Below are 27,808 nucleotides of genomic sequence, written 5' to 3'. Positions count from 1 at the left end.
CCTTCTCTACCCAGATCTACCAAGAGTACCACTTGGAGTGGGGAAACTCTATTGCATCCCAGTTACTTCTTACTTCTCAGACCTGCTCAGTCCTTACAGCCCCATCAAGAACATTCTATGTCAGAAGGACAAAGATAATGAGATAGGGCTCCTATCTGTAGTAGGAAACACCTCTGTGGCAAAAAGCTCCTCTTGTAGCTCCCAGAACATTTCCCTGTTGCCAGCAGTTGGAGTCAAGAATCATTTCCAGCTGGTTGGCAATAAAAGCCCTAAGTAATACAAATCAGTTTGTCCACATTCCCTGTGCCAGGTCTGTTTTGAGCACACTGGGTCAGCCTTCGAATTGTTATGGAATGCTCCTGGTTGTTCCCCAGCTGGGTCAGCTCTCTGTACACCTTACTATTTGCAGTATGGTAGACTTTAGCATTTTTTGGACTTACACTTTGTGTCTTCATCAGCTATATCTGTGTGAACAATAATTTGGTTCTTTTGCTTTATGATTTTACAAACTTTTAGCTTTTAGTATTTGCTTTTCCCTTTAAAAAAAAAAAAAAGAGAAAAAGGAAAGCTCTAGGTTATTTATTACATTTTTTGTAGACTAATGGAATGAAAGTCATCTACGTTTTCTGTTTTTATAAGTATTTCCCTTTTCTTTACCATATGTTCTACCAGATAAGGCAATGCTATGCTAATAAAATTTCTATTAAAAACATTCTGCTTTAAAAAAAAAAAAAAGAAAGAAACCCTGAAAATGTTGTGTTCCATGCTGTTTAAGGTTTCAGAGCAAAAAAGGTAACATTTGCCACTGACTGACTGCTGATGAGTAACAGAGGTCATTTGTGGTCAGAGTTGGGTAAAATCCTTCTCGTGAGTTACGAAGGGAGCATATTAATACATCTTTATGATACAGAAGTTAAATAAGAGCTTCCAGTTTGGGGATGATTGCACTGGAACAGGTTGCCCAAGGAGGCTGTGGATGCCCCATCCCTGCAGGCATTCAAGGCCAGGCTGGATGTGGCTCTGGGCAGCCTGGGCTGCTGGTTGGCGACCTGCACACAGCAGGGGTTGGAGCTGGATGAGTGTTGTAGGCCTTTGCAACCCAGGCTGTTCTATGATTCTATGATTATTCAGTATTAGTTCACTGAGTAACAAGCTACACTTAAATTTGTACTTGTGGGAATGCGTAGAACAGATTTTGAGAAGAATGTTCTTATTTCTTTCCCTGCCTGCCTGCTGAGCCAGCTGAAAGTAGTCACTGCTTCTCCTCTTTCCGACTGCTCGCTCTTGCTCCCACATCCCTTAGTCAGTTAAGGTTTTACCACTCCAGAAAAAAATCACATTTTTTTTCTCAAATTTTTTTACAGGAGATTGGTTTCATAGTGCTCTCAGTTCTATCTCAGATGAAGCACAGCCTGTAGCATCAATGAGGTCTGTAACACAGCTAACAAACCTAGTTTGCACACTGCCTTATGGAGACAGTAAAGCAAACCTATCTTTCATGATTCCCGATTCTCTGTCCTGCAGTCACTTGATCTTACAAGGGTGTGAGTCTCTTATTGGCATGTCTGCAACAGAGTTGACACTTTAGTTGACAGAGACTCCTGCTTTGAGTTGTCCAGTGATATGAACTGTTTATGCAGATGGCAAAAGTTTAAACTAGGCTGTTGTGACCATGCTGACCGTAACTGTGCAGGCTGTTCAGCACTCCCCTGAACCAGGAGTCCTGAGGGCTAATATTAATGTATTTGTTCACAAAACATTATGAAAGGTGTGCTATGGCACATGAAGACTTCCATGAGGGATCTGTGACTCCCATCTGGTAATGGCTTTAAAAGTTATGAGTTGTTTGCCCTGCCCAGGAGCATTCACCTTGAATTGCTGGCTACAGGTCAGTTCCTGCAGGGTGAGCTCTACTGAGCACTTGCACCTGTGGCTCATCAGCCTTGATGAAACTGAGCAGCTGCAATTGAGTTTGAGAAAGTCTGTTCAGAAAAGTCAGGTGAGAACTTCAAAATAAATAATTTAAAAGGGGCTGGAAAACTAAGAAGAGCGTCTCACATCTTGTATCAGTTAACATTGCAGTTGTTCGATGTGTTTATGTTGCAGACAAGAAAAGTTGGTCAAATTGTCTTTATGGAGATACTCCCTGCAATCTGAGTATGCTAACAGTTCATTACGTGGCTGATTTCTGTTAAGACTGCATATCATTCTCTTCTTTCTCTAGTGAAGCTGTTTGAAGATTCTAAAATTAGATCTTTAAGATGTATCTTTATTCATTGGTAGGTTTACAACTCTAACAGCTTAGGAACCAAATGAAGACTCTTTTTCTTTTTAACATGTTTTGGGTTTTTTTTTCCTTTTTAGATGGAATGTGGGAAACAGCTTTTCATTGTCCAATGCAAATAAATGAAGGAGCAATATCATCACTTCTACAGGTCGTCATGTGCAAGAAGGTTGAAAGCATTTCTTGAGCAGAGCATATTGTGGAAGTGAATGGAGGAGCACAACACGAATGGCATATTCTGTTTGACAGATCAGACCTGCCAGGTCTGAAGATGCAAGTACCAAGGCATAGCTTAGAGTAGCCCTAAAGCTTCTTTAAGTTGTGCTTGGAAAACAGTTGTTGGACTTGAAGGGGTCATTTTAGTGTATTTTAAAAGCATGTTTATAGTTCACACCATTTTTTTTCTGTAATCACTCTAGGTATGGTATTGTCACAAGCAATGATCTGACTTCTTCAGTATCATTTTTACTTCCAATAAAATTTCAAAAACGTAACCTACATGTCTTTTCAATTGTCTGAGTAAGCTGCTGTAAGTAGCTCAGTGTTGTCATGATGATGCTGCTTAAAGCGTAATGTGGTAGAGATCACAGATTCACAGTTGCTCTGCTATTATTAACTAGAGGTACAGTTATTAAATTACACACCTGCTGTCTTACAGCTCTGCCCTGGTTTTACACTCTGTTGTGCCAGATGCTCTGCAGAGCTTTCATAATCAGTGATAAATACTGATAGCAATATCACAGTATATCCGCAGTAGTTCTGTGACCCATTTGTATAAGCTGATGGACGTGCTAGTGAGAGTTTTTTTGCTTATCTCCATAATTTGGACACCTTAATCTGCAAAGTGTTTCTTAGCCAAATATTTCTATATGAATTTTGATGGTCAAAATGAATAAAACTGTGAAAGAAGGTATGTGCTAGCAGTTCCACAGAAACCTTCTCCACGATGCCTGTTATCTGATTCAGCAGTCATTTCTCCAGCTGCAGATGGAACTAAAAGAAGCATGGAATACATGTCTAGAAGGAGAATAATTGATGAATCTGTTTATCTGTGACTGTAGTGTTCTTTATGTTGGTGCAGTAAAACCATGGGTTTCTGCAGGGGAGGTTAGTAAACAGTTTGAGAGTGCTTGACTGAAGACCTGGTTTTGATATGACTATATTGCAATATATCTTAACTCAGCCAGTTCAACTGGGAATACATCTGCTAAAAGGGGCTTTATTCTAATTTTTATTTTAATTAAGGAAATTCAACACAAAAGTATGTTTATAGTTGTGCATATTCTTTGTCTCGTGTACACGTGGAGAGTAACAGAACTGTTAAATTGAACATAAGATGAACAGTTTGTCTGGATGATGGTAATGAGAAACAAATGTTTTTATGTTGTTACAGGTGGGCTGCCAATTAAAACTTTCTCTGGTGATAACATTGTTTTGGTAAGGAGCATACACCATGAATGAACTGTTACTCTGTTGTAGCATAGCAAATCGACCTGTTTTACTCAGTAGACCAACTTGTGAAACTCTCCTTGGTTGTGTGGACTTATCTTCTGTCTGGTGATTTCTGGTAGACTTTGGGATGCCTCCTAAGAACCAGGAGGGAGGCGGTGCTGGCAGGTCTCTGACCAAGCATATTTAGTTTGTACAGATGGTGCAAGTGAGTAAGAAGTGTTGGACATCTCTGGAGAGCTTCCCCTGCAAACACAAACCAGAGGTAGCCCATTCTTTCTGTACTGTGCTCTCTGCTATGGGAGGCTGGTATATATTGGATACAGAGTTAACTGGTCCCTTGCTCTTGGCTGTGGGTGGCCAGGATTGAACAGGGAATGAAGGAGCTTTATCTGAGTGCCTGATGTTTCTGTAGACCAGGAGAGTATCGGGCTAGACCTGAATCCTCCTGAATTTTGCTCCTAAAGAGATGGACGTGAATAAGAGAGTAGTATTCAGACAAAACCTGTGCAGAACATGGCCAGAGACTGTAATGTGTTTGGGAACTGCCAGAAACAGTTCCAGAGGTTTTTTCACCTCCTTTGAAGGTGCCTGCAGATCAGCTAAGTTTCCAAGCAGTGTGAGTATGCAGAGGGCTGCTGGAAAAGTGCACCTATTAGGCAATGGATTTATATGTTGATATTTTCAGAGATCATAGCCAACAATCTGAAAAGGAAAATGAGCAATATGTTGCATTTCATGCTGTGAAACTCCCAGCCTTTTACAGTAAAGAGAACTTCTGCAGGTTTGCAGATGATGCTCAGTTTGAGAGTGGTTGATGCACCAAATGGCGGCGTTGTCATCAGAGGAACATCAACATGCTGGACAAGTGGGCTGACAGCAACCTCATTAAACTGAGGAAAGACAAATGCAAAGTTCTGCACAGAGGGGGAAATAACACTGTGCACATCTGAGAGGGCAACAGAATGGAAAGTAGCTTTGCAGGAAGGATCTGGGAGTCCTGGTGGGCATGTGAGCCAGGGGTGAGACAGGCCAACAGCATCAGGCTGCATTAGGAAAAGCCAACAAGTCAGGGAAGGCGATCCTTCCTCTCTTACTCAGCAGCAGTGAGGGCGTGTATAGAGTGTTGTGGCCAGTTTTGGGCTTTTTGGTACAAGAAACCTAAACTGGTACAGACATGGACAACCTGCTTTACTTAGCCCTGCTTGGACAGAGGGGTTGGACTAGGCAATCTCCAGTAATTACTTCCAGCCTCAACCTGGAATGAGCTTGTGTAGTTCTGCTTTCCAGCTGTGGAATGGGCTGTTACTTGTTTGGGGCAGAAAGAAGCGATGGAAGATTATTTAAACCTACTTTAAATGAAGATAGTGTCAGATATTATGCTCCTGGTAGAGCTTAGTACAGCCTATGGAGAGGCAAGTGATTCAGGTAGACCTGTATGCAAACTTGCAGAGTTACAAATTGTAGACATGCTGTCAGTACAAAAACTCTTCAAATACTTCAGCAAGGAAGGGAATGCCACCAAACTGGTGAGGGGAGAAAGTCTCCAACCACTTAGTGTGGGCACAGCCCTTTTCTCCTTAAAGTCAGTATGGAGTGGCTTTTAGTTGGACTCCTGTGTGTGAATTGTTGTGGCAGTGAAAATTTGTGCTTTCGTGAACATTAAAGTGCTACAGGAGACAAAGTCCAGTTGCTAACATGGCGTTGAGTCTTTGAATTGCTTTTGAAAATTGAGTGCATCTTCTATGCTTGGGTATATTTCAAAACCTATGGAAAGCGATTGGTCCAAGCTTCACCATGTAACCACTTAATGCATTTTACACTAAGAAATTGAATATTCTGCTGACTAGTTCAGTACAGATCATATTTTCCAGCAATAGAGGAAGAAAAGCAAGTCTCCATTTGGATTTCCAGATTACAGAAATTCTGGTGTTTAAAATACATGCATGGCTAGATTTTAACCCATCTATTTCTTCAGATAGTTCTATTTGAACAAATGTATTTGAATACTTACTTGAAATGTGTATTTTTATGTGTCATGCATATTCTCTCCAACTCAGATGTTTTGATGGTACAACCATGTTGGTGTGATAAATATGACCAGTTAAGTACCGTTTATTACTGGCTTTTGGCAAGAATGTCTTGAGATGCTGGCAAAGTACTCTGCTGTAAAGACTTGCAGGCTTCTGATTCTACATGACCATCTTTCTTAAACTTGAATCCCTGTTGAAACTCCTGTCCCAAGGACACCTCAGCCATGTACACAAAACTGAAGTTGCTCTAACTCGGGTGATTTGAAGATGCAGAAGTGCAGTTGGACATGCTGCTAAGTGGATGCTGCTGTGTTCTCCTGTGCCTGGTTGCCAGTTTTTTGCTCTTGTTTTGTGTCCTGTCAAAAGACCCCACCAAACTGATAAGACCCATTTAGGGAGGACTGAGTGCTCATTTTATTGGCTTGGGGCAATAATTAAATCTGGCCTTGTTGTCTGTGTCTTCACCCTTCGCAGAAGCATTGCCTGTGTCACCTCCCATGTCAAGATGCCCTCAAGATGTAGAGCATCCAAGGACCACTCTAGATCAAGGAGGTTGGGGCCCCAGATCCATGGGGCTGAAGAGGAGTGTATGTCTGTGATAGTGGCACATAGTGTCCCATAGGGCTGTGTTATATCAGCTCATCCCACTGACTTGGCAGTGCCAGGAGTTTAGCAAAGTAAAAGCATGTTGAGGAGCCTGTGCTGGGGGAGATGATGCTGTTCCTGATATCACAAGTGTGTTGTGGTGTGTTAGCCCTAGTTGTCTGTGTCCCAGCTCCTGCCTTTGTAGGCCTGGCTGCTGCTCACCCCTTGGATTTGGTGCTCCAGGTCAGACCAGAGGATGTCACTGGGGGACCTGGAATGAGGTAGAGTCTCCTTTCCCACCATACACCATTGTTGACTGGGAGATTGGCAATGCTCTCACCTTTGTTAGCAGCACTGGGGTGTGGAGCCTGTGGTATCCAAGGAGCCTGCTGGCCATTTTCTTTTCTGCAAAAGACACTACAGACTTTCACTCCAGGCATTCACCTATTCTAACTGGTCTAATGGATCTCCACCTGGCCATCAGCTAGGCACCTCCTGCCCGTTCTGTGACGACTGTAAAGGCTACCCAAGCTTTCAGGACTGAAGCCCTGTCCCTCAGCTGACACTGGCACGTGATGCGCTGTGCGTTAGGATCACGAAGCAGTTACTTCTTGCACTATTGATCAGTTATCGTGTCAGGTTCTGGCTGCATATTAACCCAGTTGTGCCTTCCTTCCACAGGGAATGATCTCTTTCTGGTTGCAGTCCATGAGCTGGGACATGCCCTGGGTCTGGAACACTCCAATGATCCCAGCGCAATTATGGCTCCTTTCTACCAGTACATGGAAACACACAACTTCAAACTGCCCCAGGATGACCTCCAAGGAATTCAGAAAATCTATGGTGAGCAACAATATTCACTCATCTGTTTACACTGTGCCCAAGTGCAGCGAGTATTTTACAACCACAGACAGGTAGCACCTAAAATAATTACAGTCAGGATGGATTTCCTGCGGTAACTGACTGGGAACTGTTAAAAAGCCCTCGATCCACAGCCAAATATCAGTTGTTGCAGTTGCAGTACGTTGTGCAGGTGAGGATAACCAGACCTGTGTGATCTCACTGCTGCTCCATCCCTCACTGTCCCCAATATCAAGGACTGCTGGACAGTGCAATTCAGCCAGTTGGAACAGCCAGTGCAAATGGAAGGGAAGAATGTGAGGAACCTGGCACATTAAGGAAAGTAATAAGTACTTATGCTCTCATGTTCTTTTTCTCCATATACGGGGGTGGGTAAAAGAAGCTTGGATCTGCTTAGGGAGCACTTTACTTTGTTTAATTTTTGGCTTAAATGAAAACATTGTTGTGCCACAAATATACAGGTCAGAGAAAGAGAGGAGATGGAGGGATTACAGGAGAAGATCAAGGGCTAGGAATGATATGGCACCGTCTGATGGAATAGTGGATATCAGGGCTTGAGGACAGGAATCTTTGGAGCGGTTGACTGAAGGAGACTGGGAGCAGTGGGAGAGACGGGTTTGGGAAGCCACAGTCGAAGTGGCAGACTGAGCTAGGAGATGCTAATGGAGGCTGGGAGGTCTGATCTGATACTGTGCATGGTAGTTTGTGGAAAATGTCTTGTCAAACATGCCCGATTTCCTTTTTTGGGAAAAAGAGCAAGTTTGACAGATAGGCTATATGATACTTGTAGCTAGCTACTAGCTAGCTATGTAGCTAGACCATATTCACAGCTGTATCCACCTGGAGTTAGCTCCCAGTACCATTAGAGCAAATATTATAGGAATTAAATGTTTATAAGATGCTTGTCAGTGGAAAATCATCACAGAACGGTGGTGTTTCTAAGGGATTGCTGCTGGAATCAGTGACAGATCCAATACTAGTCAGCTTTTGCAGCAATAATCTGCCAGTAAATTTTAAATTACTGCTGATGGAATTTGTGCCAAAACCCATAAAACTAAAGAAGCACGGGGAGACTTCAGAGGTCTGAGCTGTATGCCGATTGTTGTAGTCTGTTATTTTGGTGACTGGAATGAGATTCATAGGCGTACTGACATATCCAAAGAACAGGCATCTCCATCTGGGCTATTTTCACTAACTCTTGCCCAGGTAATGGGAAAAAATTCAAAAAGAGGCATTTATATGACTGTGGTTCACCCAAACTGGAAGGCAGATATCAAGGTGAGATCCAGCATTTAAATAAGATGGCCTGAAGTACACCCAGGAGGACTGGCTCTTTTCATTAGCACAACTGAAGATTTCTTTTCATTGTTCATTAATGGATAAAGTTGTTTGGCAACTGTCATGCAGTATTATTTAATTATGCTTTATTTCATCCAGTATGTATGTACTCAAGAAACCTGGATTGCAGAGACTCTGGATGGTTTTGAAATTAAGTGCTGGGGTAGGAAGCATTAAAGCTTCATTAAATACCCACGCTTTCATTTAAGAAAGCTCATAAAATGTCACTACGCTGTTTCTATTTTGAAATGCTGATTTATTTCCTGTGAATTAGAAAGAAAAAAGAATACATGCTGACAGTGAAAATACAGTTGAGAAAATATGACTGGCTTCTCTATTTCCAGATACCTTTTTGCAAAGGGAACAGATGAGGAACTGACAAATGTATTTCTTCCATGATTGTGGTTCAAGCCAATGTCAGCACTGCCCAGGCAGGGACCCAAATTCCAGGGCTGAGCTGAAATGTCTTCTGGGCCCATGGACAGGGTGGGCCTGGAGGTCCCAGAGAGGCTGGTAAGGGCCATTAAGGCTCATTCATGTCCTCATGGGCTGACAGTTCCTAAGAGAGCTGCATAGCAGCTTGTGCACAGCTGGAACAGAGCAGAGAGCTCAGCACTGTGCTGCTCACAGCTTTCCAGCAGCGCCACTAGACTTCAAGTTGTTTCTTACTCAACCTGCTGACATTAAACTTTAGCCACTAGCTACATTAAGATTCTCCTTATGCAATATAATATGCTTAAAATTTAAACTCAGCTTGAAGAAAGTGGTGTGAATGAACTACCACCTGTACAGGTTGGAATCAGGAATGAGTTTGTCGACTGTCACAGAATCGTGTGAGGCTGATCTCTGAGACCTGTGAACTGGAGTGGGCTAGGAATGGTGTTGGTAGTTGTAGAGAGACTTACTTGTGGAGGGAGAATAAGTAACAGCTTCTGCATAGGGAGCTTTGCTTCCCAAGGTGGAGATTTCATCTCTCAGCACAGGGTTCTGGAATCTCTCTGCTAAGGTCACAGAGAAAAGATGGAAAATGCAGGTTATATTTCTCCCTGGAACAGGAGATATGAGAACAAATCCTTCCATCAGAGTGCCTTAGGGCTGAGAAGGACCTGTTGAAATATCTTTCTTGTAGCTATAGCAGTAACATTTCATGAACGTGCCTTATTTCCACAACACCAGTCTGCCTTGTCTTGCTTTGAGGGTGCTGTCTACCAAAGCAGCTAGCAAAAAAAACAGAATGTCCTGATTTGCTGCCCTGACATTTTCTATGATGCTCAATATGAATGATGTTGGAACATACTATGTAAAATAAGTCATAAAGCACTGCCTTGCATGTAGCATCCTTTTTTTAAAATCAAATTCAAACCTACAGATTTTCATTCCACTGAACTTGCAGATCAAAGAACAGAGGCACTACTGAAATTTAAGTCTGATTTGTCTTCTTTGACAATGTTGCACTTTAAATGTGTTTTTATGTTGCATCTTCATTTATCCCTTGGGAAACAATATGTCTAAGTCTGTCATCTAATAATTTGTTGCATGACTAAGTTATTTTCTGCTGGATGTATTTCAAAACTCACCTACAGAGACAGCAGGTGGTGTGAAATCTTGCTTGTGCCTTGTTGTGTTAGCGTAAGGTCGATGTTTAAAATGTTGCTCTGACTTACAAGCTAATGATGAAAGGGGCAGCAGCTCACCAAGTGTGGCAAAGAGTGAACTATAAGAAAAGTCAGCAGGATTTTTGTCTTCCGAAAGGTGCTTCTTGCAGCACATTCCTTGACAAAAAAAGGGAAATATCATAACTGTTCTCTTGTGTCTTTCTCAGAATGATAGCTCCCATTGTACTTAGGGGCTCATGTTATGAGTGGGATGGCCAGGAAGGAGTTAAACTGGAAATGACACTATAATGTAGGTCCCTTGGATATTCTGCTAGGTTTTCTGCCTCTTTTATTTGTCCTAGTGTTGAAGTCAGGGCTGCATGCAGCTACTGTGCAGTTAGAGAGAAGCAGCATACTCAACCATGGCATTGTTGCACAACTTGAACTGATCCTCTTTCAGCATTGCTGCTTCTGTTCTTCATGTCTTGCTGTGGGCACCCTTTTGTAATGGACTATAAGGTAGCTCTCATAGTTAGAAGTGACTCTTCTGACACTGTGTCTGGAGAGCAGGGTGGTCAACGTGATGTGCAGAGAAAACTCACATCCACGTGGCTACCTAGAGCTGGTGAGCCAGGCCATTACTTTCAAGGGCTTTCTGAAGCTTAAGCTCACTAACGGAAGATTTTCTGTCTGCTCAAAGATAGACCAAATTGTTAATCCTGGAGAATACCTCAAGGATTTCAGTCCTCCACATCCTTTAGCCCAGGAGCTCCGAGTCAGTGCATGTGCAGCATCCCATCAGGGCTGAGGTCCAAGGTGGTAACGAAAATCCCATCAGCCCCTGTCCAAGGAACAAATTAATCACTGCTGGGCAGTACCACCTCTGACATCCAGGATCAGGGTGTCAGCAGATCCTGAGCAAATAGCATCTTCTTCTGGCCCCTTTACTCCTATGCTGCAAGCACAGGTTTCACAGCTTCACTCACATTTCCCAATGGCTTCCCATAGAGCAGTCCCAGATCTGTATGACGTACGTGTATGTGTGAGATAGCTTTTTATGAAATGGCAGAAAGACTTGATGCCAAAAGGCTGTAAGCTCCATGTGGTGACCCTGCTTTGTAAACCATCGGAAGTGTTTGTATTAGAAGTGTTTCATGATAATGCCCTCTGAAAGTGGGAGTGGTATAGAGTAATAACCAAGACCTTGATCTATAGAAAATGATTTTAGTGATTGTGAGACAGAGAAGTATGTTCTGCTTGATGGATTTGCAAGCCTCTAGCATACCTCCTGTGCCAAAAGAGGAGTAGTTTAATGACAGTCCTCTACAGCATTGTGATGGATGTTCGTCTCCTGAAGAACAAGTACCAGAAGAAAGAACTTGGAAGGGTAATCTTCACAAGCAAAATTGAAGCACCTATTCTGGGAGATCCCAGATCTTGAGGACAGAGTGATTCTCCCTGTGGCTACTCATCCCATCTAGAGCTTCTGCTTTAAAGGGGCAAAGAAGGTGAGTTTCTGTGCTAGGTGAGCAGGTGGATGGGCAGTAGCAGGGAAGGTGGCAAGGTCCAGGTGAGTTGGAAGCAGGCTGCATGCTAGCAGTGAGCCCAAGATCATGCCTTTTGAACACTTCCAGAAATCCAAAAGGACTGTGAGCCCTGGACTGCCAGCAGCACAGCATGAGAGGCATCAAAGGCCATGCAGATGCCACCAATGAGTTTGCAGTTTGAGATAGCCAGTTATCTCTAAAGTATTAGTGCTCAAGGCAGCAGAACAGGTTTCTAAAATGCTTATTTCAGTCTTCCTTTGGAAAGCTGTTATCATCTTTTCACCTCTTTGGCAAACTGACAGTACTATTGTCTTTCAAAGCAAAGATGATGAATGTTTTTTTTCACTGTGTCACAAAAGAACTCAGACTTACAGCTGATGAGCTGACAGCATTAACTCTCTCTGTGTTATCTGTGCTGGAAGACTGGCTCATAATGGTAGAAATAGTAGGCTGCTTTTGCTGGGGGGAATTAGGTTTTTGTTTTCTTTTGTCTTATTTGGATGGACTGATTAATCCTGTCTCCTTGTGCTCACTGAGTGCAGAGAACAGAGACAAGCAGGATCCTCGTTTCCAGCAGTCCTCCTCCAGTACTTATGTAGCAGCAGCAGCAAAGTAACTGAAATGAGCATCTCTGGGGGGACTTTTGGGCCTCCTACACCACCCATGGGCCCTTCTCCAGCCACACACACATTCTGCCAACATCCCTGGAACAGCACGGAGTGTTCAGGGAAGCTCTCAGATCTGGAACTTTTAGATCTATGCCACACAGTGCTGTGCTCATAGGAGGACAGGAGGAAGCACATGGCAGGGATAGGCCCTGGTACCACATCTGTGGCATGCTGCAGAGAGACCATGCTCCTTTGCTGTGTTGCATCCCTATATGTGCACATTTCTCCTTTCCAGTGACTCTGTTGACACCGGAAGGAAATACCAGATTCTTCCTCTGGTGCACCTACTGAGTCTTACCTGCTTCACACCAGGTCTCCATTCCTGTTCCAAAATGCTGGCAGGGAGTTACCTGCCTGTCCCCTGTGCAGTGCCTGAGGTCCACCTGGCACACAGAGGTCTCTGCCATGAGGCAAAGACTTGCTCGTGACCACATCAACTTTGGATCTGCCTTGGTTGTGAGAGGAGGGAGCTGGCCCATGGCCATCAGCTGCCTTCTGGAGGAACTGACAGTGCTCCTTAGCTGAAGCAAGAGCTCTGCTTTATGAATACGTCTGGGCTTTAAATGTTTCTCTCACCCTGAAGGTCTTTTCAAGTTTTTTTTTTTTTTTTTTTTTAAATAACGCTCAGCTTTGCAGTGGAGCAAATGTCAGGCTGCTTCAAGTTTTTTTTTCCAGAGCTGAACTGGGCACCATAGTTGGAGCATCCTGCAGAGCCCTAAATTCTCCTCCTCCTTCTGCCTAAGATCGGTTTGCCAATTTTTGACACTGTTTTCTTACCCCCAAAGCAGAGAACCCAATTGCAGGGTGAATCACCTTGTTACAGAGCACAGGAGAGCACTTCTTTTGCTTACAGCAATGACTTCAGCCCTGGACTTCTGTCTTCCAGATGAGTGCTCTGTTACCTGGGTGGCAGTTGGTCATTCAAAGGAACACCTCTGAAAGCCTTCCTGCCTTTGTGATGCTCACAGGGACCCCATTGCCCCGCTGCTGGCTACACTGTGGGTGCTGGAACAATGGAGTAAGTGCTGAGCTGAACTGGGGGACTGTCCTTGTCCCTGAGGTGTTTTGGTGGCAGCTAGCTGGTTTAGTAGGACCAGGGACCTCTCTCCACTGCTTTGGGGTCAGACCATCCCATCAAATTTCTCTTATTTCCTGGCTCCTGTGGATCACACGTTTTGTGCCTGAGCAGCTCCTCCCATGAACACAGACAGCTGCCACAGCCCTGCAGAAACACTCAGCTCAGTGTTTTATTCTGCAAGCACCCTATATTTTATTCCAAAGCCTGCCTGTAGTAATCTTATTCTTGGGGTGAATATCAGGAAAGCCCTTTGTTTGCAGGTGGAGCTGACCTGAAACAAAGGCCGTGCTTGGTGCTGGCAGGCTCACACATAGTGGGCCCTGGTGGCACCAATCCTCCAGGATCCCTCCAGGAGGTGCAGTGCAGTTGAGGGAACACTCTGTCAATAGCCAGGAGGACAGTACACTTATATTTTGTCCTCAACTATCGACACAGTGGCTCCTAAATGCCTCCTCTCTCTGTGTTATCTTCACAGGTCACCTTGGTATTCAGATGGTCTGCGACAGAGGAAGCATGAAGGGAGGAGGCTAAGTGCCAGTGGCGGAAGTCACACTCCGAAGGTGATCTGCTGTGACCCCAAAGCTTTCTGACATTTTTTTGCCTTGATTGTGCTAGAGAGGAAGAAAGTCTTCTTCTCCACACAGTGTAAAGCTCCAGCCAGGTGCCTCCCTCCAGATCACAGAGTGCAGCTGCAGGGGGCTCCTACCTGCTTCCTGCATGTTAGTGGCCCTGGGCTCAGTCCCCAGGGAGGGCCCTGCCCCTTGTGCAGTCACACACAACAGCTAGGTGATGGGATCAGACCCGTTGCAGACCTGTGCTAAAGCCTCTCACTTAATTTTCTCTCAATGAGGTTGCTCGGAGATCTGTTGATAGAGGCTGTGATGTATGTGTGATACTGCCTGGTTAGTGATGGCGAGGTGGGCATCATCAGGTTCTGTAATGAATAGCAAGGTGCCAGTGTCTCCTAAGTAACTCATTCACAGTCATCTCTGCTGCTGATAAAGCTGTTAAGTTCTGCCTTCAGCCATCTGTTTTGAATCAGTTAGGTTACTGTCATGACAATAACGTAATAGCAATGCTAGGCAAACTCTGTAGGGTCTATTCATCCTTGTTTTATACCAGATTGGGCTCTAAAGTGGCTCAGGTTTACAAGAGAGCATCTTTATTAAGCAGTGAGCAGGCTTTGCTGCTGTTTTTCTTCCCCCTAACTGCAGAGCAAATTGTTCCTGCTGGCACTTGGAGCCATGGGTTTCAATGTTGTATATGGACTTCTATGCTCTTTGTGTGTGCCCAACTGTAGAATTGTCTTGCACGAAGGATTATCTTCCACACTTTTATCCTTAAAACCACACTCAGTGACAAAGTGAAGGCAGCAATTAAAAATAAAAATGCAATGTGTGTAACTACAAACAGGAGGCAAGGCTGCAGTCAGTATTTATCAGGAGCCAAGAATGCGTAAGGTCAAGAAGAGAAGTGAAAAACAGCAAGGAAGAAGCCATTGTTGGCAAGGAAAGACAGTAAGAGCAGCATTGTAAGTGAAATGGTGGAGTCTGCATCCCAGCGATTTGCAGTACCACCTGCAAAATGTGTGGGAAGCCTGGCTGTCTCCTTCAGAGCAATGCCCACAGCTAGTTTGGCCATTGCAAGGAATCAAAGCATTTGGTGACCCAGCTCAGCTTGTTGGTCCAGTGACATCGTTGCTGACTTTCAACTTCCAGACCTCAGTCTGCAACAACTGTGTCTCCCTCACAAGCCTTCTGCATTCTGTTTCAGTGGCATCCTAGAATTAATTAAAGCCTTTAAGGCTTGTAGGTGCTATTTTAACTTTCCTCATCTCTACTAAGTCTGTGACTCTGGGTGCATAAGCCTTAGAGAAACTGCGACTGCTGTCCTGCACTGTGGGTAGGGCTGGCTGTAATGAGTGGTCCTCCCTTGTGAATTTGAGCCCGCAGTGTAACAGACAAAGCTCCCTGTGGAGATTCTCAACCCCACGTGATGGCCTTCAAGCCATGCTCTCCCTCAGCCATATTTTTGTGCTCCAGATTGCTGCCTTTGAAGCATCTGTGTGGGGCATCTCATTCATCCAATCTCTTGTTGGGGAGAAGAGCACCAAAGCCTGAAGGTGGCACCCCTGGGCTTGGTGCCTTGAAGTTGCTTGGAAGCCTTGAAGTGAGAACAGTCTGTGCTCACATCTCTGGATTTGGTTGTGGATCAAGGCCAGGCACCTGCTCAGAAAACCAAACTACAAGAATGGCCTTTAGATTTCACTGGGAAAGATTAACCATTTCCAGTTCCGTGAACCCAGAGTGTAAATGAAGGGCAGTACTTTTAATTCCTGCAGTGTCTTTTGACTGGAACAGTTTTAGTAAGGATTGCAATGAGTCTTTCACTTCTGGCTTTTCATCTTATTAATATTAAATATATCCAAAAACTAGCTTAGTTGCAACAGGAATGATATACTGATACATGCTACATAGCAGATGATACGAGATGGCTGCTTATTCCTTCCTGGTGCTATGACTGTGTGAAACAAGATGGTACTGGCCGCAATCACAAACACAGCAGGCGGGTGTCCAGCAGTGGGTATCCCCTGCTCACAAGGAGCACGCAGCTCCTTTCCCCTGAGCAGCCCCTTGTCCCCACACACTGTGCATGTTTCTGTCCCTGCTCTGGAAATAAAGCTGTTCTGTTCCCCCTGTCACTCACGCTGTCAGTTTTTTGATGGTAGAAGCATTTGGGTTGGAAGGGATCTCTGGAGTCTCTAGTGGAAACTGTCACCCACAGTAGCACTGTTGCCAGCATTGCTTGCCATCTGTCATGGCTTTTTTTGCTGAGCCTGGAAAGTCTCCAAGGCTGGAGTGTCCACAGCATCTTTGGGCAATTTACCCCAGTACTTCTCTACTGCCCTGTCTTGTTCCTCTCTGCCTCTCCCTTGGCCATCGCTGAACCAAGAGAACCCACTCCCAGATTGCTTCATTCTGCAGTTTCCCAGACTCTGGTTGTGTTAACCTGTTTTCTTACCCATCCTTCCATAATAGTTGAGCTGTTCTAACAAGGTGAACATACTCATCTGAAATGAGCCTGCTTTGTTTTTTGTTATTTTCTCCCTCTTAACCAGATTTACTCACCTTTAAGAAACCACGCCTTTAATTAATGAATCTTATTACCTCCAGTGATGCAATTTCAGTCCTTGTCTGTTTGCTGTGTATAAGAAGCAGAATGGCCTGGACTTGGTTGTCGCTCCCTTTCTATGTGAGTCCTTCCAGCAGGCACTTTGAGTTACACCACACACGCACATAACACAGTGACTTCTTGGTTCCCTCCCAGACAACTCCCTCTGACAGCAGGTGTTCCTCTCTGCATTGCAAATTGCTGCTCATCTCACCCTTTTTAAAGGCAGCAGTGCTCCGGGCAGCTCTCCCTGCTCCCATGTTGGGAATTTGCTTCTAGCTGCTTCGCACAGCACAAGGATCTATCCCAGGTGTAGACTTTGTGCTGAAACTGCTGGTGGGCTTCCACAGGCTGCCCAATAGCTGTCTCATGAAAACGTTCCACCGTGTCAAATTCACACCAAATAAGTTTTTTTCTGATCTATACGTGGCAACAAGAAATGCACCTTTGTTTAGGTCAGTGCATGGCACTGTTAGCCTCTTGCAAATTGGAGAACAAAGAACTGTGCCTCTGTTGTTCTGTTGCAGCAACATGCTGCAATCTCATTTAGAAAGGTGAGCTTTGCAGTGGTGTGCTGGCATAGGAATCTCATCATATAGAACATGCAGTAGAAATTTTATAACACTTCTGGCAGCTGCACAGGCTTCCAATTTGGCAGCCATACAGGCGTCCAATTTTCTGCCCCTTTTAATTTGCCAAAGCAGGAGCTGAAGACCACGCTCCCATCACACAGCTGAACAAACCAGAGCCCTGGCTTTCAGTGAATAAGATCAGCATGGGGCCTCATTCCACGTTCCAGTCCTTCCTCTGCAGCTTGTCCTGCTGTACCAACTCAATCCTGCCTCCACCAGGTCTCAGCCTGAATCAGAAGTGCCAGCTGGAGGGTGGCTTGTTGGAGGAGATGCTGTTGCACGTGCTATGTATGGCAGTGTGTTGCCTATGGCTGTTTACATCTGGGGCAGAGAGCAAGATTAGTAGTAGCATGTCTGTAGATGCAGGGGTATTTGGGGATGGCATTAGGTAAATAGAGTTCTGAGAACTTGTCTCTTACTCTGTATGTATTTGGTAGAAGGCAGCACTATGGATTAGTTTTAGCCTTTCCCTGTGGTGCCTATTTGCAGCTGCTGTGTACTAGATGTGCTCCAGAAATGCATTTTCAAGTTTAGTTTCACAGAAAAGGAAGGTATTTCTTGCGTTTTGATGAGAACCTCAGCACAGAAATTGCAATTGGTTGAGAGATTCTCTTCAAAGGCACACTCCTACCTCAACCAAAGCACGAGTGTAGATGCTCCCATACTGATCAGCTAACCAGGGGCTCTAACCCTGCTGGCTTCTATGATGGGCAGCTCCTGGAAATCCTCGCTGTGTAATATTTGGGGAAATTCACAACAGCAGTGGGGAAATTAGCAATAGCAGTGTCACAGTGTGGGAAATTGAATAAAAAAACTTTATGGCCTGCTAAGGTACTGGGCACCTACCAGCTAAGGGCAGAGGTAGATGAGAAATACGTGGTAACTGTCATTTTTCCTTCAATTAATGTAGACAAATTAGCTGGCACCTTTCCAAGGGTAACTGTCAACAGAGAATCCTCACCTCAAATATTTATATGGGAACTGTTGAGTTCCAGGCTGAACCACTGATTGATCACCTGGGGAAAGGACCTGGTCAGCCCTGGGAGCACAGGTGAAGGCAATTCAGCTTTGGAACCAGAAGGGTTTGAGCCTGGCTGCACCTCTCAGATCTCATTTGAGGGCTGACTGCCATGGGGGAAGGATCTCTTCTGGGAGATCCCTCCTTTGTGGGGGTTTTACCTGTTTTAGCCTAGAAGTTCTGAGACAGGTGAGCAGTTCTTTTTCCTTCCCTTATAGCACCTTTCTGTTGTGTTAGTCCCTTTGTTATTGCACCTCTTTATCACTGTTCCGTTGTGTTGATTTTTCTGATTGTTACAGACTCATTCATCAAAGTTGTGGGATGAAAATCAAGATAGTTGCTAATAAAAATAGATGTCATAAGATAAGGACATGTCACTTTGTGGAAGTATAGAGATCCTTATGAAACTCTTTATAAAGCAGCTGTAAGTCTCAAGATGTCAAAACCAAAAGACATTGCAGCAACAGAAGTAATTAGTCTGTTTAGTTTGTTAAGGGGAATTTGAGGTTCTTCCGTATCAAGATCTATTAATATTTAAATGATGAGCCACTAGAAATAGGAAATGGAAAAAATGCTGAATCTGAACCTGCACAAACTCAGACACTGGGTAAGGCACAGCCTTCAGAGCACCAGGGCTTAATTACTGGAGCAGATTGCTGTGCGTTACAGAGGAGTTCCTGCTGAAGGCTTCAGGCCCAAACTGGATGTCTCTTTCTGGAAAATGCGCTGCATCTGTAACAGAAACTCTAGATTTGTCAGAGGGTTTGCATCTGAAGGTTTCTGGCCTGGTTATGCAGAAGTTAGTCTGAGCTATCAGAGTGGTGCACTCTGAACTTATCGACCATGAACCTTGTAGACACAGTTCTCGGTAGAACCTCATAAAAATTAAATGTGATGACTTTTTTGATGATGTTTTTGTCACTGTCTGCGATGACTTTCAGTGGCTCAGTCACCCTTCTGAGGCATGTTAAGTATTTGTTCTTTATAGGAACCTTTTGAAAAGGGAACATTTAGGGGCTAAGTTGACACGGGGGGTTGGGCACTCAGCCATCATTTTAAGTGCTGTAGTTCAGAATGTTTGTTTGCAGATCTTCTCTTCTGATCCCATGGGTGTGCAGCCCCTGTGGCTATCATAATCCTTACTAGTAGATTCCTTCTCTGAACGAGACAGTCACGAACAACAGGGTAATTCCTTTTGTGAGGATCAGCGTTGTCCAGTGTGCTAATACTGCAGTTTCCCTTACATTGCAGCAGTTTTTTTGCACTCTGACCATGTTGTTGTTTTGGTTGTTGTTTTTCCAGTAGGCTAATAAACGTTTGTATTCAGTGGCAATTGTCTTTCATTTCAGCTGGGAGTGTGATTAGTGTGCATCCTTCTTGTTTTATCTGCAGCCTCCTTGGAAGGACCTATGAAAACATACTGGCTCTTCTGCAGTTCTTATCCCTCGCCTGTTTTGGGACATCCTTCATGTGTGGATGCATCTTGTTGTGCTTCTTGTTTTTAGGGAGCGAGCTCTTAGTTGTAGGTAGTTCATAAAGAACATAGAAATTCCTCGCAACGCTATTCATCCAATCTGTTTAAAACCTGAGGGAAGCATTGGAAATCCAAAATTGTGACTTTGCTGAACACTTTTCTTTTCATTTCTAGGTCCTCCTATTGAGCCTCTGGAGCCAACCAGGCCTTTACCGACTCTTCCTGTTCGCAGAATTCATTCCACTTCGGAAAGAAAACATGAGAGACAGCCTAGACCTCCCAGTCCTCCTCTAGGTGACAGGCCGTCTCCTCCTGGCACAAAACCAAACATCTGCGATGGCAATTTTAACACCGTGGCTCTCTTTAGAGGAGAAATGTTTGTTTTCAAGGTACTAAAAATTATGCTTATTCATGAAGTTTTCTTTAGCTTTGTTCCTGGAAAAGACAAGTAGATGTATAAGGCAGTTAGGGTCACGTTTGTCATGTTCCTGAATGAAGCTCTGAGGCTGAGAAATGAGTAACATTAGAGGGAAGTGTAAGCAGATTGGTTTTGTAGTATTTAGAAACTGTGTCTGTTGGGATTTTCAAGCTAAACAGAATTCCAAGGCAGCCTGTTCATCAAAAAGTTAACTGGAAGCATTGGCAGAGAATTTAGACATCACCAAGCTGAGAAGGGAGCCACCTGTAAAGCAAGATGTTAGTAATAGAGCAGGCACTGAGCCTCATGGCCTCCGAGATGGCACACACCAAACCCTGGGTTTCATTGTACTTGAAGCTCTTGGGGAGTTTGTATCAACCTTAGTCACAAGTTGCAGCCAGGGAAGGATAGGTTTTGGTCAGTAACCTATGTTAGAACACTTCTAATCTCAAAAACATGGTCCCACTCACAGCTTTCACTCTGCCCCCTGGCTGTGAATGTGGAGAGGGATAGATGTGCAAGGTCATCAAGTGGACAAACACATCAGCCACAGAAAACACTTGAACCAGGTTATCCTCTTGCTCTTTCTTGAGCGTTCGCTACAGCTTTAACTGATGATCTCATATCAAAAGGGGTATGTAATAACTCGTGATTGTGGGAAGCTCACAGCATCACTCATGCAAGTGCTGAATGGCTGTCCCCAGGTCAAGGAGTTGAACACCAGCTGTACAAGTGTGACGTCTCAGCAAGAGACACACAGAGGTCACTCACAAATGAGCTTGTAATACTTAGAGCTGTAGACTTCCCTCTCCCTGCTCCTCGTTCCTCTCATTCTTTCCACCCTTTGTCAGAGTCCCAGTAATCAACTTGGAATCATAGATTGATAGAATCGCTGAAGCTGGAAAAGACATCCAAGATCATCCTAAAACCAACGTTTCTCCACTAACCCATGTCCCTCAGTACAACTTCTAAACAGTTCTTCAACTCCTCCAGGGGCAGTGACTCAGCCATCTCCCTGGGCAGCCCATTCCAGCACCTGGCCACTATTTTGGAGAAGGCTCTCTGTAGGGCCTTCCTACCTCCAGGCAGGTCAACACGTCCTGCCAACTTGGTGTCATCTGCAGTCTTACTGAGGTTGCACTCAGTGATCTCATGCAGATCATTCATTAAAGTTATTGAACAGGGCAGACCCCAGTACTGACCCCTGAGGATCTCCACTTGTGAACTTCTTGCCCCTTTGGCTGCTGTCTGCCCCACTAAATGCTTCCTGCACTGGAAAAGGTGTTGGGCAGCACAACCAACAAACCAGGACTTCTTTCTTCAATGATTACAGGTTTAGGCAAGAATTAGTAATGTTAGCTGCTGGATGTGCAGCCTGATGTGACTGCAGGCTAAAAACAGTCAGTCTGAAGAGCTTTCTGGTTTTCTCAGGATCGCTGGTTCTGGCGTCTGCGCAACAACCGGGTGCAGGAGGGATATCCCATGCAAATTGAGCAGTTCTGGAAAGGGCTCCCTGCAAAGATTGATGCAGCCTATGAGAGATCTGATGGAAAATTTGTTTTCTTCAAAGGTACAGTATATTGCAGTACGAGCCTACCACACCTGCCTTGCCTCACACTTGCACAGCATTAAAGTGGTGAGGACAGGTTCACTGGATCCTTCCAAGGTGGGCATTTCAAGCAACCAGTGTTTCCCAAGCCATTAACCAAGTCACCAGCTTTGAATTCCTCATCAAAAGACAGAAAAGATGTGTTGCTACACAGGAGAAGCAGCCTCTCTCCTTGCTTGTATGTCAGGTGTGGAGTGCTGTGGAGCAGCGCAGGGCACTGGTGCTGCACAGCCTCTTGAGGTTTTACTGCTAGCTCTTGTGCTGTTGTGTTCAGATGCTCTCCTGCTATAAAAGGAATTACGTGAGTCAGCTGCAGCTTGGGTTGCAAAGGTCAGCCATGAGACCTCTTGCAGCCTTAAAAAAAATTTGTGTATGCTTGCAGAAGTGCCTGGGTGACAATTTGCCATGCCAGCTAAGTCATGCAGGGCTCCTTTTCTCCTCCTTGCAACACTAGCAAAGATGGTTGCTGTGGCAACATCCCTCATAATCTTATAGTCTGGTAAGAAGGTAGGTGGTATAAGAATACACTGAAAAGAGAGGCTGTTAGCACAGACCTGGCCTTTTCTTACACATTCTTTATTTTTGCTAATGGGTTTTGGTTGTACTAACAGCTGAGCCATATATAAATGTCCTCCTTTGCTTTCTGCCTCCCGGTGTGATAGCCAGTCCTTAAAATATTCCTTAGTGTGGGTTGGCCTTGCCAGGAAACTCTGCAGAACTAATGTGGTTCAGTGGATGTTGGCTTCCATCTGATGACAAGAGAGATGCTCCCTGAAGAGCAGGAGCTGAGGCTCCTGGCTGTCTCCTTGGATATGTTATGGCACAGTGTTAGAGCCTTTCCAGATCCAGGGCAACCAGAAACCACATTTTGTGACAGGGATGAAGGTTTGGTGCCCTGGTCAGAGAAGCTTGGGGAGATTTGGGGAAGAATGTAGCCAACATCCTTGCTGGATACCTTGAATTCCAGCCAGTGCCCACTGACCGTCTGTAACAGAATGTTGCAGGTGAGGCATCAATATGGGTGTTGACTTACAGAGCGTGTGGTGGCGTTTAGGTGAGCAGTTATGGTCCCTGTCCTTGCTTTGGTCTAAGGGAGACACACTGCTGTTTGCTGCCGCCAGTGCAACGTGAGCTTCTGCTGTTTCATGTGCTCACATCTTTTCTGAAGTGCTGGGAAAATGTGTTAGGGGTGTTTTCCCTAAAAAAACAAAATGCCTATCCTTATGTGGAGCCCACAGCAGCTCCTTTCACTGTGATAGTTTCTGAAGGTGATCTGTCAGCAGGTTGTAAGTCAGAAAAGCATTGCCATGCTCCTGTACAAAAACATGTTCTGAATTATTGCACGCAGCTTCAGTCCTTCAGCTCAATAAGACATTTTAAAACTAGAGAAGGCTCTGAGAAAGGCAATGGAAATGGACTGGCCTTCCTACAGAGAACAATTAAATATCCTGCAGCTCCTCAGCCTGAAGGAGGGCTGACAAAGGCAGGATGTGAGAGAAATCTTTTAAATGAAGACTGGCCTAGAGAAGATGAATGGGAAAGAGTTGTCTAACTTTCCAAACCAAGTTTGGAGCTAAGGAGCACCAAATGAAATTGAGAGGTTTCAGGTCTAAAATTGCAAGGAGAAACTTTCACGTTAATACAGCACAGTTAATCTCCACCATGCTGTGCTTCGTGGTGGCTGTTTTACCTTTGTATTGCTTTAACTACAAATTCTGCACGTTCATTCGTTGCCCATATCCCTGTTCAACTCTAGGAGATAAATACTGGGTTTTCAAGGAAGTGACAGCAGAGCCAGGATACCCACACAGTCTCGTGGAGCTGGGGAACTGCCTGCCCCGGGAAGGCATCGACACGGCTCTGCGCTGGGAGCCTGTAGGCAAGACCTACTTCTTCAAAGGAGACAGGTACTGGAGGTACAACGAGGACAAGAGAGCGACGGACCCAGGATACCCAAAGCCCATCACTGTGTGGAGAGGAATCCCTCAGGCTCCACAAGGAGCTTTTATCAGCAAAGAGGGCTGTATGTATCTGCAGTCATTTTACAAATTACATGGATAACGGCTTGTCTAGCTTGGGAGTTGGGTTGCTGGATTTGGGGTGTTTTGGGTGTTTTTGGTGAGGTAGGATTCAAGTGTCAGGCAGCCTGAGGTCACACATACACCTGTGAGTACAGACAGTCAGATTGTTCCCTTATCCCAACCCAGGCAGCCTCTTAGCTGCTAAACCACAGGCAGTTCTTTGGGATGGGAAAGGGACTTTTTTTCCTGATTTTACTTCCTCAGCAGTCCCCACCTAAGTTTTTTTGGGCCGTGATTATGAGCTACATTTTTCTCTGGTCTGTTATCTGTAGCTAGCTCACTTGCTGTCTCCAGCCTGCATGATGTACTTTGAAGTTAGCCAGGCCCTGAGCATGGGTTTGGACTTCCATAGGTTTCCTGCAGTACATTTCTCTCTGTGGTGTGAAGTTTTCTTTTTCACTAATCCCAGAAGAGTGATTAGGGGAGGAATCTTGGAGTTCCTTGGGGAGATGAGGGGTACTTGAGACAACAAGTAGTGTAAACCATCTGCTTGTTACTAGCAGCAGGATGAGACTGTTTCTCAGCAACACCCAGCTCTTCCAGATTCTGCTGTTTAGAGGACTGGTTTTATTTGGCATTTGGTCTTTCAGAATGAGAACACAGACCCAAGTATCCATCCAAGCCCTATCACAGCCAGACACCCTCATTCTGAAGACTGTTAATAGCTTGGTAATGACCAGTGCATATTTACAGATGTTTTAGTTTAAAACAAACAAAACAACAAAAAACAACACCAAGCAAACAAACAAAGAAACAAACAAAAAGGAAAACAAATCAGTGCAGAACACTTTAAGATGGGGAAAGTGAGCAGCTTGTCTTGGCCCATGGGAGTGGTGCTCTGTGGACAGCATGGCACCTGCAAGCCACGGTTGGGGTTTCAGCTTTTAATCAAGCTCCAACTATGCCTGCACATTTTCCTTGTTTTGGGATGTGTGTGCTGTTGGCATGAGAGCTGCCACCTTGCAGCCTTTCATGCTCTCTGCACGCCCTCATGCATGCAGAGTTTGATCAGTTGGAAATGGTTTGGTGAGAACTATTCTGTTTTGTTTCCTAGTTTATACCTACTTCTACAAGGGGAAGGAGTACTGGAAGTTTGATAACCAGAGGCTGAACGTGGAGCCAGGCTACCCCAGGTCAATCCTCAAAGACTGGATGGGCTGCAACCAGAAGGATGTCGAGCGAAGCAAAGACAGACGCCTCCCCCACGACGATGTGGATATTATGGTGACAATAAATGATGTGCCTAGCACTGTAAATGCAATTGCAGTTGTGATTCCTTGCATTTTGTCTCTGTGTATCCTTGTCTTGGTGTACACGATCTTCCAGTTTAAAAACAAAGAGGTGCAGCAGAATGTTGTGTACTACAAAAGACCTGTCCAGGAGTGGGTATGACACAGCCAGCTGCACATCGACCCGATGAGGATATGGACAAAAAAAAAAAAAATGAAAAAAAAATGCATTCAGAGCCTACCAAACAAAACTACTTCAGTGACTTACAAAGTTTTGGACATCCTGGGACTGAAAGCAGCAGGAAAACTGGAAAAAAATACAGGCGGTGTGGAGCCTCGTTCCTTCAAAATGCCTCAGTCGTGTAAGTCTTGGTGTGCCATTCTCCACAGGCCCACTCTGCAAACATCAGAGACTTCAAGACAGGTTTTCTTCAACCTTCTCAGCTGTTCTGGGAAACTTCTGTCAGTTCCCTGCACCAGTGCTCCCTGTTAAACCCAGCATTCTCCAGTGTAGCTAAACCACCTCTGAACAGAACCATTTTTTTAATAGCTCTCATAAATGAATTAAGATCATGAAACCTATGAACAGGAACAATTCAGTATCGTAAGCAGAAGACATTCTGATGCTGAGCCATTCTAAGAGATCTTCTTAGTTTATTACAAAAACCAGGGAATAACCTGGAAACAATTTTCCAATACCTGCTGGTCAGATGTTTTGTACATTCATAACTAATCAACGCTGCCACTCAGCACCGTGCACGAGGAACCATTCAGCCCTCCAGGAGGTCAACGAGTGCTGAGCAGAAGCTCACCAAGCACCAAACCAGACACCATAACGTTACTTGGCAACATCGAGTCCTACTTGGGACAGTCTGAAGACAAGCTAATTGCATATAACAGCACCAATTATGGGAATACACGTTTTTGTTTTGGGAGCCATTGGTGAAAGAATGATGTCATGGGATCTTAAGCTCCCACGAGCCAGAAAGCAGTGGTTACCAATGTAATGGAAAATGTATAAATGTAGACTGCACTCTGCCCCCGTTAAGATGCTGGGAAAAGATGAATTGTTGTTATGTGGCATGTGTAACTAGATTGTGGAATTTGTACGTTGGGTTTCAGGAGAATGGAAATGTGTTTGGAGTGAGATCGTCAGTATGTTTTGCTGCAATAGTCGAGGTACAGTAAGAATTAGGCCTGTTTATAAGACAAAATCCAATCCCTGTAGATGTTACAAACATTGTATGCCTTTGAAATTTTGTTTTTGCTCACTTCTTCACGTGCAAATATTTGGCAAGGACCAAAGGAAGCATGTCACACAGTAGAACGAGTTCATCGCTAGTCGCAGTTGACAGAGCCACAAACCTCAGGCAGAGGCTACACAAATTCCTGGGCCTCCAGTCAGTAACTTTTCACAGCCCTCTTCTTACAGCGGTAGCTTCTGCTTATCCCTGTGATGACTGTGAATGGTTTGGGGTGTTGGGTCCTAACCCTAACGTGTGTACAGCTCATTTTGTTGTTGATTCTGACAGTCCCACCATGTCAAATAAGAGAAGTCTCTTGCAGTGCAATCTGATGGTTAAATCCAGCCCTCTATGAAAGTGCCATTCACATAAGCATATGAACTGCTTTGCACGCCCACTGTAGGGAACAGGTGATTAGTGCAAGCCCTCTGCCTATATAACTGAATGTTATTCAGTGCAATGGAAGTGCAATGCACAGAATGTCCAGCTAGTTTAGAAAAGTACAACCCCATAATATCAGCTATGAAAAAAAAAAATATCCAAGGATTTTTATTTTCTTGACAAACGTGCTGTAAGTATTTGTAATTACAACGATGAGGAATGAAAAAGCAGAAAGATTGTTTGCATTCTGAATTTCTAACTAGTGCTCAAACATTGCTATGGCGAAGCCAGATAGACCAATAGGTATTTCATAGTGAAGCCCACTAGGACTGCACAACACGTGGTCTCCAACTGTATTTTGTCTTTCATGATTAATTTCCATAGCCACATTTTTTTATTGTTTAAGCATAAAATGTATTACAAAGATATTATGAAATAAGTGAGAAGCTAGTAGATGCAAAACTGAATCTTAGTGAAAAAATGTGGTAATGTCTTATGATGGGTGAAGGAGTGCAAAGGACCAAATGAAATCAGAGCTACTAATTAGACACCCCCCCATACACGCTACTCCGTAAGTTGCTATGTGTACTATTTATGTGGTAGAATGCACACTATGAATGCCACAGCCACATGGCACATGGAACTCATCTGTACGCTGCCATCTCTGGGGCTGTGACAGCCCGAACCTTTGAGCAACTTCCAACAGCCATCATTAAAAAAAATAATAATTTACAACCGGGAGAAATGTCTGTTTTTGTTCATTTGGGTTTTTTTTCTCCTCGTAGCCAAAGGTTGGCTTTGCTTTCCTTCAGGACTTCACGCTGAGTGCCAAGCTGTGCAGTGAGCACGATATGAGGGGCTGTAGGAAGCTCAGCTGTTTGCTCACCCAGCTCTCTGCCTTGCAGCAGTGAGGTAAGCCTTGTGCCCCACAGTGCCAGAACTCAAGACCTGCAGCTTTAAGGAACTTGGTACCTTTTGTAACTATCTCTTAATTTGACTCCTAGTGCGCGCTCACTTTGCAGGTGCAGGCTGCATCCTGGTCTGTGATTTCTGAGGGCCTGGATCCAGGAGCAGATATCCATGTAGGACACAGCTCCTTAGGCTCCCACATCC

General features: G+C 44.5%; 1 protein-coding gene across 1 annotated transcript in view; it reads left to right on the top strand.

Moving 5' to 3' along the window:
- Window positions 1–27,426, top strand: part of MMP24 (matrix metallopeptidase 24) — a 43,231-nt gene extending 15,805 nt beyond the window's left edge. The window contains exons 5-9 of the mRNA XM_042886684.1: window positions 7,033–7,194; window positions 19,908–20,122; window positions 21,583–21,721; window positions 23,517–23,783; window positions 24,896–27,426. Of these exons, the coding sequence (XP_042742618.1) occupies window positions 7,033–7,194; window positions 19,908–20,122; window positions 21,583–21,721; window positions 23,517–23,783; window positions 24,896–25,233 (1,121 nt within the window). The 3' untranslated portion in view covers window positions 25,234–27,426. The remainder of the gene's footprint in view (window positions 1–7,032; window positions 7,195–19,907; window positions 20,123–21,582; window positions 21,722–23,516; window positions 23,784–24,895) is intronic.
- The last annotated feature ends 382 nt before the right edge of the window (window positions 27,427–27,808 follow it).

The sequence above is a fragment of the Lagopus leucura genome, unplaced genomic scaffold (genome assembly GCF_019238085.1).
Source record: "Lagopus leucura isolate 7727_CA_CO unplaced genomic scaffold, USGS_WTPT01 Super-Scaffold_100060, whole genome shotgun sequence".
Taxonomy (NCBI): domain Eukaryota; kingdom Metazoa; phylum Chordata; class Aves; order Galliformes; family Phasianidae; genus Lagopus; species Lagopus leucura.
This window is presented reverse-complemented; position numbering and strand designations above follow the sequence as displayed.